Source organism: Myotis brandtii, unplaced genomic scaffold (assembly GCF_000412655.1).
Source record: "Myotis brandtii unplaced genomic scaffold, ASM41265v1 scaffold131, whole genome shotgun sequence".
In the NCBI taxonomy this organism is placed as follows: Eukaryota; Metazoa; Chordata; class Mammalia; order Chiroptera; family Vespertilionidae; genus Myotis; species Myotis brandtii.
Window position 1 is genome coordinate 5,090,663 of NW_005354632.1, and position 13,158 is coordinate 5,103,820.

General features: G+C 48.4%; 1 protein-coding gene and 1 long non-coding RNA gene across 6 annotated transcripts in view; one reads left to right on the forward strand and one right to left on the reverse strand.

Moving 5' to 3' along the window:
• LOC102250283 overlaps window positions 1-8,711 on the forward strand; it is a 14,213-nt gene extending 5,502 nt beyond the window's left edge. Inside the window, exons 3-4 of the long non-coding RNA XR_313229.2 lie at window positions 969-1,131; window positions 8,625-8,711. This is a non-coding gene — a long non-coding RNA (uncharacterized LOC102250283). The remainder of the gene's footprint in view (window positions 1-968; window positions 1,132-8,624) is intronic.
• Window positions 3,499-13,158, reverse strand: part of KIAA1324 (KIAA1324 ortholog) — a 44,290-nt gene continuing 34,630 nt past the window's right edge. For 2 of the 5 annotated variants that reach the window (XM_014534640.1, XM_014534644.1), the window contains 12 exons: window positions 12,971-13,076; window positions 12,567-12,704; window positions 11,310-11,573; window positions 9,894-10,067; window positions 8,666-8,846; window positions 8,283-8,379; window positions 7,686-7,787; window positions 6,189-6,315; window positions 5,933-6,111; window positions 5,271-5,436; window positions 4,978-5,033; window positions 3,499-4,216 (listed from right to left, as the gene is read on the reverse strand). In XM_014534640.1, the coding sequence (XP_014390126.1) occupies window positions 4,117-4,216; window positions 4,978-5,033; window positions 5,271-5,436; window positions 5,933-6,111; window positions 6,189-6,315; window positions 7,686-7,787; window positions 8,283-8,379; window positions 8,666-8,846; window positions 9,894-10,067; window positions 11,310-11,573; window positions 12,567-12,704; window positions 12,971-13,076 (1,690 nt within the window). In that variant the 3' untranslated portion in view covers window positions 3,499-4,116. Of the gene's footprint in view, window positions 4,217-4,977; window positions 5,071-5,270; window positions 5,437-5,932; window positions 6,112-6,188; window positions 6,316-7,685; window positions 7,788-8,282; window positions 8,380-8,665; window positions 8,847-9,893; window positions 10,068-11,309; window positions 11,574-12,566; window positions 12,705-12,970; window positions 13,077-13,158 lie in introns of all 5 variants that reach the window. The other 3 variants (XM_014534641.1, XM_014534642.1, XM_014534643.1) reach the window with 3 other exon arrangements.

The window sequence follows — 13,158 nt, forward strand, 5'->3', positions numbered from 1 at the left end:
ACAAAAAAAACACACACACACACACACACACACACAGTTTCAAGTTGGGTCATGTCTGTTTGATGCATTGGGACACTGCACAGTATATGGTTGAATTAATAAAAATTAACTGCACTTTTCCCATATAATTGTTTCTTCCCTATTGTATCCCCAGTGGGTGAGCCAGAAAAGGTTTCACAGTGGGTGACTTTGAGGACGGGGTGATGTCTATCAGGTGAAAAGGAAGGGGAGGAACAAAGACATACGCCAGGCAGGGAGGTGTGAAACAGCTTATGACTGAGTGACAGTCTAAAGTTCAGTGTGGTTAGAGTGTAAGCGTCGGCTGCTGGGGACCTTCTATGCCACACGACTAACCCCATTGGAGGTGCAGTTCATCTGTTAGAATGGGAATAGTACCCGCCGTTAAGGGCTATTCTGAGAACTAGGTGGGCACTTAGTTCAGGCTTGACACACAGATGCCTTTTCTACTTTCCTTTTTAAGAGGAAGGTAAATATCACCCTGGCTTACAACTTTACCCTATAAGCAGGGATTATATTTAAAGTATTTAACCACCAGTACAACCCAGGTACCACTCAGTCAAAACAGATGTGGCTCACAACCAACCAGCTGAAGAAGTCCTTTTGAGGAGATTAAGTGCCCTCAGCTAGAATGCAGGAGAAACAGACACAGGAAAACCCAGCTCTCCTGGGAAATGGTTCCTGACTCCCTCTAGGATTTTATCTAGTCCATAATAATCCACCTCAGGCCCAAACAAGCTCATTGAACTTGTATTTGTGGACACTTTGTTGTATGGCCGGCCTCAGTGCCACCCGAGAGAAAGCTCAGCTGGAAGGGAAGAGAACTGACAGGCCAACTGTTTGATGTGACCTCTTGTTTGGACTTCACTCAATCTTGGGAGGTGAGGCATCATTAAATGCATTTATATGGTGGAAACTGAGGCTTTGGTTGATGGCTGACTCCTCAACAGGTGTAAGCGGCTGCTAGCCCAGGGCGTGTTGCTTCAGAGGATGCCCTTTTCTCTGAAGGATCCAGAACCCTTCTCTTCTGCAGTTTAAGATTCAAGGACATTTACCAGTTCCCACTCGCCCGTCAAGCCATCCAGCCCATGTTCAAGAAAAACAACTTGAAAGGTATGTTTTTATTTTCACACAAAAATGTGACATGCAATATCCATCCCCTAATAAACTACAAACTCTTGAAATACAGAGTAAAAAAGGAAACCCATCCAGTCTTGATAACGCAAAAACATTTGGTTTCACAAAGCTGAAAAACTCGTTACAAAGTTTCTGTTGTATAAATATAATCAGTCATATCTTTAATGTAGAGCCAGACAAAAAATAAATAAAAAAAGGTTTTGCTGGCATAAGAAATCCCCTGGTCTTTGACTATGCCACAGTCTTCATTTGTTTTCCCAACCAAATACAGGTCACATCTATGTGATGAGAGTTACTTGTGTGTTCTAGGACTTTAGGTTACCAAATAGGATTTAAATATTTTATCTGCTGAGCCCACACTCCCTCCCCACAATAGCTTATACAAACCACTATAGCCTTAGCTTAAAGGCATAAGGCTTTTCCCATATACCGTCTAACATGTGTCTATTCTAAAGTTGATTGTGGTGATGCACACACAATTCTGTGAGTACACTAACATCCATTGAATTGTGCATTTTAATTGAGAGAATTGTGTGATATTTGAATTACAGCTCCAAAGAGCTATTAAAAAGTATCTACCATGTGTCTAAGTTGCCAGGGGAGCTACAGGTAGACCCCATAGCATAACTCAGGCGTTCCTGGCAGGACACAGGGGAGATCCACAGGAGTCAGTACACTGAGGGATGGTGTAAAGGAGATCCTTAAAGTACTATGACTACATCAGTGGGGTTTGAGGTTGCCCTGGGGACACTCAGTTTCAAGATGTCAGAATAAAGAAGTCAGTGGGGTATGTACTTTGTCCTACAGCTTCTAGAATACTCTAAGCATATCCTGTGGCCTCTGTCACAAAAGCACGTTATTCAATGGGCAAGCGGATGTCCAGGGTGTTGCTGAGGCTGCAGAAAACCTGGGGCTGGAGCTCAGAAGCTGGCTGTCTGCATCCTTTTGGAGAAATTTCAAGCAGGCCGCAGTGTCTGCGAGCCGGACTCCCACAAGAGGGGGAGAATTTGGATACCCGAAGAAAAGCTTCTAGGTGTGTTGAGTCAAAGGGGCTGCCTCCCTTCAGTGATGCTGTTGTTTGCCAGAGTCACGCAGGGCTCCAGCTCTCGCGGACCCTTATATAAGACTATTTCTGGGACAGCATGGCTAATGAAGACCAGCAAACCATTTTGTGGCAGACAGACCACTTAGAAATGCCACCTGCATCCTGTTCCTACCATCTGGTCACCAATGACCACTCAAGAAGGGAGACAGGCACAGGCCATGGGCATCTGGGCTCTTGACCAAGGGATGGTCATTCTAGCCTGACAGTGATGGAGGGAGAATTGTCAGTGGTAGAAAGGAAAAGGGAACTTAAGCCCTTGCTCTGGATTTACCATCCTAGTTAAAGTTCATCCATTACAGGTGGCGTAAGAGTGAAGCAAAGGGCCACTGAGGACCCTCGCTTTACTCACCTTTCAGAAGGGATGCTGCCAGGAATCGGGGCCAGAAGTCTTTTTAGTGGGTTGGCACACAAAGAAGATGAGAACAGGAAAAAGGCAGGACAGGGGCTTGAAAGTGTGAAGTGTCCCAGTTGGGTGAACTCCTAGTTCACCTCCCTTTGTTTTTCCTCCTTAGACACTGATCTGGTTCTGCTGCTGAGTTTGGGGCCTGGGAGTCAGTTCCTTTTCTGGCCAGCCTAGAAGTTACTTACTCTGGCTGAGAAGGAGAATTACACTTAGAAGCCAGTGTCACCACCTCAGGTCCATCCCATTGTGGGCTGGATCCCCCAGTATGGCCCTGTTAAAACCATGGCCTCCTTATGTTCTTTCAAAATATGATACCCCTGTAGCATGATATGGCCCAGGCCTCGAGGAACGGGGCACTCAGGGATGGGGAATTGTCCTCACTGACAGGGTTTGTCATCTCTGCGGGTAAAAAGAAGTAGGACATCGGGGTTTGGGGCTTACCTGGTTTTCTTTAGTGTCATAGGGAGATAGTGGGAGATTAAAAAAAAAAGTGGGGGGAGTAGATCCACCAGGGCCTTGGGCATTTTCTCAGTGAACTGTTTCCTTTGGCTCCAGTGAGAATATTTCTCTCTTACTTACGAAAAGAGAAGGAAGTACCTAGTTTAAAGAACAAAACCAGCCCTAACCGGTTTGGCTCAGTGGATAGAGCGTCGGCCTGCGGACTGAAAGGTCCCAGGTTCGATTTCGGCCAAGGGTATGTGCCTTGGTTGCGGGCACATCCCTGGTGGGGGGTTTGCAGGAGGCAGCTGATTGATGTTTCTCTCTCATCAATGTTTCTAACTCTCTATCCCTCTCTCTTCCTCTCTGTAAAAAAAATCAATAAAATATATTTAAAAAAAACAAACAACAAAACCAAACCTTCCTTATTGCCTCTCTTTGTGCTTATCAAGCCTTCTTACCCAGGCCTTACTCTCCCATCCCTCAGCCTATCCATTACCCTCAGTGGGAGCTATTTACCCAGAAGAGATGAATCCAGGCCACCATGAAGATGGTGCACCCGGGACACCAATACCCTCTCACCCAGCCTCTCTCCTAAAGAGATCAAGAGCGAGGGCACATGATCAGGGAAATTCCCAGCTGCTTCCGCCCTTAAATGAGAGGACAGAGGAATAGGTTCTATACTTAAGAAAAGGGGACTATTTTCATTCTAGGGCTGTAAGAGTTATGAGCAGGTGAAGCTATGGCTCTGATGGCTGGACCATTTTGGGAAACAAGATGCAAGCAAGGGAGTAATATACAAAGTTGGGTGTATTTGGCAGGTTTGAGGCAAGCATAAAGGAGAGTTTGGATACTCTGTAAAAAACACACAAAAGATCTAAAGTTCAAACTTCTGATAAGGCCACAATGAAGAGATTTCCAGCAGTAGGTGTTGCAGGAAGCTGGCACCAAATCGCCACAGGCTCGAAAGGTGGTGTGCCAAGGTGAGGAGGCAGGAGAGGCAGGGCAGTGCCTCTCACAGGTCCATGTCTGGGCCTCCTGAGGATGTCTTCAGTGGCACCGAGTCAAATCCATCAGGAGTCCTCTGAAAGAGAGATGGTGACAGGAGCTGGCTGCTGCACAGGGGCAAGTTGGGGGAACAAAGGAGAGAAATGGAAAATAGGTGACAGAAGGAACCCTTAGGGAACTCCTGCTTCCAGTGGCTTTGTGGAAACAGAGACATAAGCTACCCTCTATTCTTGCTCCCTTCAGTTAGCCAGAGAATAAGAAAAATCTTTAAAACCCTCTGCTTTGCATCTTTGTCGAAGTTCCAGAAAGACTCAAGCATCCCAAGGTAAATTGTTCTCCCACCAATAAAAAATAAATTAAAAAATCAAGGTCTAAGAAGGCCACGGAGCCATCCTGGTAGGTCAGTGCAAAGGATATGAGATTCGGCTGTCTAAACACCCATCCTTCCTGTCCTCTCCTACTGTCTTACCACCCTCCCTGCCCACACCTGTTTGGATGAGTTGGTTCAGGGCACCAGTGAGGTGTGGGTACTGGCCGAGTGGGGCTGCAGAGGGCTGTGGCCCTGGAGGAGATGCTTGGATGCTCACTGCTGGCCTCACGCCCAGTGACAGTGCTGTCTGACTTGTATTAAATGAGCTTCAAACTCGCTCACCCACCCACGCAAAACCAACGCTCCCAGGTCAGAATTGCTCAGTGCTGAGCAGCTTAGACTTAGCTATGACTCAGCCCCCAGGGGGCCAGGGCCAAACGTCTGGGGAACAGCACCCACCACTGGCCAAAGGAGAGCCTGACTTCTAGCTGAAGTTGATCTAGAGATCACCTCTTCCCCTCCTTCCAAAAGAAAAGAAAGGGGGGAAATGATTCTTACAACATGGATGGTTCACTACTCCTCCTGGAAGTTGAAAGGCCCAAACAGTTCATCAACTGGAGTTGGGAGAGAAGGAGCCTGGTCAAGAGCAGCCTTGGGCCCCAGGGAAAAGAGTATTGGTATGAAAATACAGAAGGCAGAAGCCAGGATTTTCAGGGTCGGGGGACAGAAGAGTGTGGCAGGTGGGGAGCAAAGCAGTGGTCCCGGAACAACGTGGGGCCATTCAGCGCCCTTGGACTGGTGTCTTTTCCAGCCCTCCAGGCTGACCTCAGTGCACTGGCCAGGCTCCCTACCTTGGAGGTAAATGATTTGATCTTCCCAAAGAGGGTCTTCTTGCTGGTATAGAGGAGGTCATCCTCCACGTCCTCGCCTTCCATGATGGCGCAGCTGTCGGCTGCTGGCAGGTCGTAGTCCTTGAGGGAAGCGTTCATCACCAGCTTGGAGTACTTGTACTCTAGTCTGTGAAACGGGAAAGGGAAAGACAAGACACCAAAATGAGGAATAAGCAGAAACAGGAGAGAAGATGGGCTGTGAACAGATCTTCCCATTCCATGGGTAAGGAAACTCGAGCCTAGAAAGCAGTGTTAGGCTGGGCATATGGCTAAGCAGCAATCTTGGCTCCCAGGTCAGCGACCTTTTTTCCTTAAGACTGGCTGTTTCTTTGATCTAAAAGCTTAATAGAAATATTGGAATTGTAAAGTCACTTTTATTATTATTAACAACAAATTAAGGATGCTCTTTGCTTTGCTTTGGAGACTCTAACAGCTATTTATAGACTGCCATGTAGTACCATCCCTCTTCAGGAGTCAGGACAACCAAGGCATACCCGAAATAAGTGGCACGGGGTCACGGGGTCTGTGGCTGACTCCAGAAAAAAGCTCCATGAATTTACTCTCTGAGATGATCTCCTCCCAACCTTGTCCATCCCCAAACTCCAATACCCATCATCATGTACTTTTGATTCTTTTTCCAAAAGTAGCAGGTCAAGACGGTGAGCAGGATGGCAGTGCAGGTGCCCGCAGAGATGCCCACTTTCAGCCAGAAATCTATAGTTTTGCAGATGGTGATTCTCTGCTCAGGCAGAGAGTCGCCGCCCACGCATAGCTTTGGTTCTCGCCACACATAGGTAGTCTTCTGTTGGGGAGAAAAACAAGCAACTCAGATATCACATTCCCTTCTCTCCTGGGAACTCTCCAAGCAGAGAAACCTACCTGGATCCCAGCCACGCAGCTGCTGACGATAGCGTGGTAGTCATCGGCCGAGCAGAGCGGACAAGCGGCTGCGCTCTCCCACAGGAAGTGGAAGGTACAGCCATCACAGGTCCCATCAGAGCACGTGCTAGAAAGCAAAGAGGAGACTTGAGCTCACTCGCTGCATCAGTGGAGAAAATCTGTTTGGAGTCCTATCATCGCAGAGCTCGCCTGGTCCATCTCCTTACCAACCTGTTAGCCTCACCAGGATCCTTCCAACTAGGCCTTAACTCAGGTTTTGCTCTCTAATTTCCCTGATGACAAGATGCCTCCCCGACCTCCACTGGGCTCCCCCCCTGTGCGTTTCTGCTGACATCAGATGAGAGCCAGTGTACACTGTCTGAGCTCTAACATGCTGCCCAACCAACCCCTCAGAGGCTCCTGTTCTCCCGGTGGACGTATGACATTTTTCAAAAGCCACTTTGATGCAGCTTCCTGGCGGTGGGGGTCAAGGATGGACTTTAGGTCATGGATATTTAGTTCCTTTCCTGTGATGTTGACAACAAGAACAGGGATCTTACATGGTTGGGTTAAATGTCCTGTTTTGTTCCCCATCTCCCTGGTCAGTTGTTTAGGAGCAGCGTTTCCCAAACGGTCTCCCTCAAGGCACTAGTTCCCCTTGAGATGTTAGTTGGTGTGACTTGAAAAAGAAGGTGGGGGGTGGGGGCGGAGATGAGGGGTGCTGTAATCAAATTAGTTTGGGAATTCTCGATTTACTGCACTCAGCTCTTAAACTCAGAATTGGATCTTTTAGTTATGGAGGGATTTCTAGGATTCCCTAAACCAGTGGTTCTCAACCTTCTGGCCCTTTAAATACAGTTCCTCATGTTGTGACCCAACCATGAAATTATTTTCGTTGCTACTTCATAACTGTAATGTTGCTACTGTTATGAATCGTCATGTAAATATCTGATATGCAGGATGGTCTTAGGTGACCCCTGTGAAAGGGTCGTTCGACCGCCAAAGGGGTCGCGACCCACAGGTTGAGAACCGCTGCCCTAAACCCTTATTAATCCTAATTGTAGCAAGTACACGCCAGGCACCCTGAGAAGTCCTCCAGTCTCAATGTCTTATTTCATTCTCACAAGGACCCTCTGAGGGAACTTCTTATTATCCCCATGTTATGAATAAGGGAGAAGAAGCCTACAGAAGAGGAGAAATGTATCCACGACAACAGGGCTTGCGAGCAGAGGAGATGAATCACATCTGCTCTCAGCCCCAGCAGTTTGCCACTTTGCTATGCAACTGCTCCCATAACCGTCTGGGAATGTGAAGGCAGCTTTGACTCTTCCCTCTGCTCCTTTCTCAACATCTGAAGATGGAGGGTTTGGAGCACAACCATGTTCTCAAGAGCCCAATAATGGCTCTCCGACTGTTTTCTTGTTTGCTCTTTTTTGGTAATCTCTGCCTCTTAGGATGGAACAAGTCCAAGGAAGGGCGACTTTGTTACCCGTTTACCTGGGCAGGGACAGACTTCCCGGGGCAGGCTTCAGTGGACTGCATCTGACTCGGATGGTGGTGGCCCTCCCAGAACTGCAGGACTGAGTCACCTCATTGGACCTGCAGTGAAAGCCAGCCCCCATGGGGGAAATGAGTCACTCATTTGTGCCACTGGAGAGCCACTAAGTGAAGTCAACATGGAGCAGGTCCCTTGCTGGGGAAGTCAGGACTTGGGCTGTAGCCTGCCACACAGGGAGTGCACAGCCCTTGGTTTACTTGGAGTAAGTAGGGATCAAGAAGATGTGGTCCAGGGGAAATGCGCTGGCCTAGGAAAGGTCAGTGTGTGCATAGCACTGAGTGTCCTTAGGTGAGAAGAGAAGTCTACAGACCATCCAATGTTACTCCTTGTCTCTAAGACAGACCTGCCCAGGAATACCCAGGAAGCTGGGATCAGGGGACTCCCAGCCTTTAGCTATCATTGCTAGGCAGACCTGTTAGACCTTGGGCATGGTCTGGCTCGATAAGTATTAAATGGCTAGAAGGGGTGGTGCATGCAACAGAAAGTGTGGAGGAGCCCTAAGTTTCACTTGCATTAGTCTGGCCTCCCATCGTCACCTATAAAAGAAGATCACGTCCGGTATTCCCAAGGATTCTGGGTGGAAAAGTTCAGCCGGAGAGGTGATTCCATCCACAGTCATATATGTTGTCACCTCTGCCAAATCAGAGCTCCTGATTAGTTCTCACTGGCAGCCACTTCAATTATTTCAATACCCATCAACGTCCAATCTTCCTTCATCTCATCACATCCCCTAGTGGCTCATGAAAGGGTGAACTGCAGGTTTGTCAGAAGCCCCTGGGGCACTTGGCACCCCAGGATGAATAGGAAACAGGTCAGAGGTTGGGCCCCTCCTTGGGAGCCCTTACCTCGGAGCCTGGTAGCCTCTCTCTCTCCTACAGGCATACACACTCAAACAGGCTGGAGCAGCTGGGCTACTCACCGACAAGCCGATCAGCGAGGCTGACAGGCTGCGAGGACACTCCAGCCTTGTAGCCTGTCACCTCTGGAGGAATGATGAGCGCCTGGCAGACGTAGGCCGTGATGGATTTGGAGAAACCTGACTCGCCCTCAGGAATCCGGAGGTCAGTGACATTCTCAGTGCACACAGCCATTTTCTTACCCTGGGCAGGGGGGGTGGGGATGAAGAAATAGGAAGGAGAGAATGGTCACAGAGCTTTCAAAGGGAATGGGGACATTTTTTTTTAATGTCTAAAATTTTTAGTCTTCTAATGGTATGTTGCAGTGGAATGATTCATCCCAGATCTAATTATAAGGAGCTTAAAAAAAAAAAGCTAAAAATAAGGCCTAGGTGTCCTAGTTTCTGGAACTCTGGCCCAGGGGATCCCAGTCTTTTTGTTTCGTTGGAGTCCTGTGGGGACCCTATATGAGCACGGTTGTAATGGTGGCAACTGATTGGGAGATCTAATCTATTAATTAAGGGCCTTCCTTATCATAGTCCGTTTTCTAGACAGATACTGAAAGATGTGACTGACCCCATGAAGGTTTTTGAACATCTGGCCTGGGTCACATTCCTTCTCTGTGTCTCCCTTGGTGCAGTGATTCCACCATGCTGGTCTCTGAAGCACTTCCCAGACAGCAGCTCCCAGGAGTTAAAACAGACCCCATCCCTAACCCCTTCTCTGCCTTGAGATAGGCCATCTTAGGACCAAGTGGAACCTATTCCGTTTTTTAAAAAATCATTAAGAGAGCCCTAGCCGGTTTGGCTCACAGGAGAGAGCGTTGGCCTGCAGACGGAAGGGTTCCGGGTTTGATCCCGGTCAAGGGCATATGCCCGGGTTGTGGGCTCAATCCCAAGTGTGGGGCATGCAGGAGGCAGCCAATCAATGATTCTCTCTCATCATTGATGTTTCTATCTCTCTCTCTCTTTCTCCTGCATAGTTTTTATATACTTGTGAGGGAATGAAGGTCAGGGAGGAGTAAATGGACAACTTATTTAAAACACTTTTATTTTCCTAAATTTTTATAATCCAAATGACTTAATTTTAAAGGAGGGAGGCCTCAAAGAGAGGAGTAATCATTTGAAAGCCATTCATCTCCTCAATCTCCTGCCTGAAGGTTTGCTAGCTTTTCTTCTGTGTCCTTCTCTGGCCTCCGGTCCACTGGTAACCCCTCTCAGTTCTCACACCATCGACTCTCGCACACCTTACCTGGTTTCCACAGAGACTGAAGGTGAAGTGATGGAAATATTTCAGCCCTTTGGAAGTGAAGCTTGGCCCTCCAGCCAGAGAGACGGGGTTTGCCAGAGCCGAGAAGTTGTAGTCTAACGACCGGCTCCCAGAGCTGACTGAGAAGGTGCAGTCGTTGTAGCACACAGTGTGGATCTGAGGGGAAAGAGGTTGTCAGCCGGCTGCGGCAGGGCCTTTGAGGGGACCACAGCAGAGACCCAGCCCGGTGCAGCCCACGTGGGTAGAAGCAGCAGCAGGGAGTGCAGGTGAGCACTAGAAGAAGTGAAGCAGTGGCTGGTGGGGCTTATGTACATCTTGCCATTCAATCATTAGCACATGTATGATGTACGAACCTAAACCTGTTGTTTTCTAGTAAGTAGTTGGGTCAGATTCCATAGCTTTGCCCCTATGCTTAGATTATAGAACTCTCAAGGCACAAGACGGCTGTTCTTACTTTCAAGCAGAAGACAACAAACGAGGTGCTAACTCGAAGAAGGGAGTCCAGGATGGCAGGAGAGAAACTACAAGCCTTGTCCCTCCCCCCATTTTAAACTAATTGAACCCTAATTCCTCTTTCACAGGGTCTCTGTAGGAAACTGAACTTCAAAGGAGGCTTTATTCCCCATAAACCCCTTCCTTACTCCGTTTTAGGGTCCTCATTCAGCCGCTGCCTTACACAACTGTCATTCCCTCCCTTGGCAGCAGAGGGAGCCCTCGGAGAACAAGTGTGTGGCTAAAGTCCAGGAAGCCCCAAAGACGCTGCCAGGATCTGCAGAATGTTGCACTTACTGCACAGCTAAACTGAGCAACGTTTTCAGACTATACATAATGCCTTACAGATGTATGCCCATGTGGTTGTGGTCAGTAAAACACAAATTCACTTAAAAGCATTAATGAATATTTAAGAGCTTTTAGCCAGAGTACTTTCCTAGATTCAGACAGCACTGCTTTATAAGAAACCACTTGGATAGAAGACAGCAATGCCAATTAACCGTATGTCCCAGCAAAGGTGGGTTACCTTCCCAAAGGAGAGGGGGCAGATTCCCATGATAAGAGGTTGGAGTGAAGTAGGTCTGAATTTGAACCACAGGTCCCACTGTTTCTTCCCTTCAGGCCACTGCCCAGATGCCAAATAACCCTCGGGACCAGACGGTCACAGATCTCCCTTACCCATCTCTTGAAGATGAGGCTTGTCCACGACTGAGGCCTAGCCCCTGACAACCAACTTCTACAGGTAAGAACGTGCCATCCATGGTCACAGCCTGGATGGGTGTCCTCCGGGACTCCACCCTGGGAGTATGCTATGGGGAACACTTGGGGATCAGCCCCTCCAGAACCCCATCTAGGACCTGGCACCCTCTGAGGCTGAGGTGAGGATGCACGTCACACTGCTGGCACCTTGTTGCTCTGGGTCCCTGAGCCACAGGGCTTGCAGGCCTGGACTCCATAGGGCTGGTGGGCTTTCAGGATGGTGTTAGGGGGGCAGGAGTGGCAGGTTCCTGAATCCCGGTTAATGTAGTAGCCAGCAGGACAGGAGGTACAGGAGGAGCCCATGTCAGAGGCTTCCAGGGCGCAGGGCCGACAGTAGGAGGCCACCCCATTCATGGCATTGGTGACATTGATGGAATAGATCTTGGCGATATCGTTGGTGTACTTTCTGCCCTGGAAACAAGGAAACAAGAGAGAGGGCAGAGGCCTGAGACACCAGCAGCAATTGAGTCCTCCGGAAATAGTAAATTACTGCTTAATCTTTGTATCTGTAATACTTGAGAAAAGTCTGATAAGCAGCTTCTTCCTTTATGTACATTTTGTGTCATTTTTTAAAGCAAATCTGAACCATTTAAAAATGATGTCTAAAAATATTAAGTGCTATGGGGGAAATATGCAGTAGAGATTGTTATATGAAAAAAAGCGGGTCTTGCCCATGGCCAGTGTGGCTCAGTTCATTGGAATAGCATCCCGTGCACAGAGGGTCACGGGTTTGATTCCCAGTCAGGGCATATACCCAGGTTTAGTCCCCGGTTGGGGCGTGTGTGGGAAACAACTGATTGATGTTTTCTCTCTCACATGGATGTTTCTCTCTCTCTCTCACCCTCTCCCTTCCTCTCTCTCTAAAATCAAATTTTTAAAAAGAAAGAAAAAAGGCAGGTCCTTTATCTGTGAAAGGAAAAAAAAGTATTTGTAGAATATCTCCTGGATAGGAGGTACTTAGCTGTTAACTGGGTTTTCTCTGGGTAGTAGGATTATAGGTGATATCTCTCTCTCTCTCTCTCTCTCTCTCTCTCTCTCTCTCTCTCTCTCTCTCTCTTCTTTTTACCTTCTAAGTTTCCTGCAATTAATTTGCATTAAATTGAGTAAAAAAAATAAAACCAGAGTTATTATTATTAAAAACAACAACAGGGATGAACAGGATGTACAGATGAGGCACCACACTTGTCCTCAGGGCAGGGCTGCTGAGGGGACAAGGTGAGTCATTTGGACAAGGCTCGATGCTTCTCAGGGGCCTGGAATAGGCAGTTCTTGGCTTGACCCCTTAAGATCCTTCTAATCCTTGGGGTCAGACCCTCCCACTCCCACTCAAACTAATGCTAAGGATCCTGCTGGGTTCAGAGGTCTCTCTGGGAGCCAGGGGTCTGAAGAAGGGGAGGCGCTTACGATCTCGTGGAAAGTGGTCCTCTGGAAGGCCCAGGTGAAGCTCACGGTAGCGTTCTTCTCAACGATGTAGGTGAAGGACTGCTTGCCTTTAGAGCCTTTCCACGTCTCCACGGGAGTGTTGGCCCTAGAATTCACACCCTGAACCCAAGACAGACAGTGAAGAAGGCGCGATGGCTGGGTGGCTGCTGGGGAAGAGCCACCCAGGGGCCATCTGCCATCCCAGGGGCCATCACAGTTGGCCAGATCCATGTTAAACGGGGAAGCCCCTGACGGGCAGTCTGGGCCCCTCCCCTGTGAAATCACTATGAGCAGGGGTATCAGTTATGTTGATGCACCAATGGGGCCGAGGAGGCCAACCCTCCCTTTCTGGGAACCCCATCACAAACAAAGAAAGGAAAACATACCACCATGAAGTAGAGCTCACAGTTCACAGAACAGATGGTCTCAAAGACAAATGTGATCCTGGCCACCTCTTTGTTCTCTGTGTCCGCCATCACCGACTGTGGAGGTCTGTGGGCCAGAAGTTAAAAGTCCGTTCAGAGGCTGGGCAGTGCTTATTGCAGAGCCCAGAGAGCAGCAGAGGGTCTGTTGG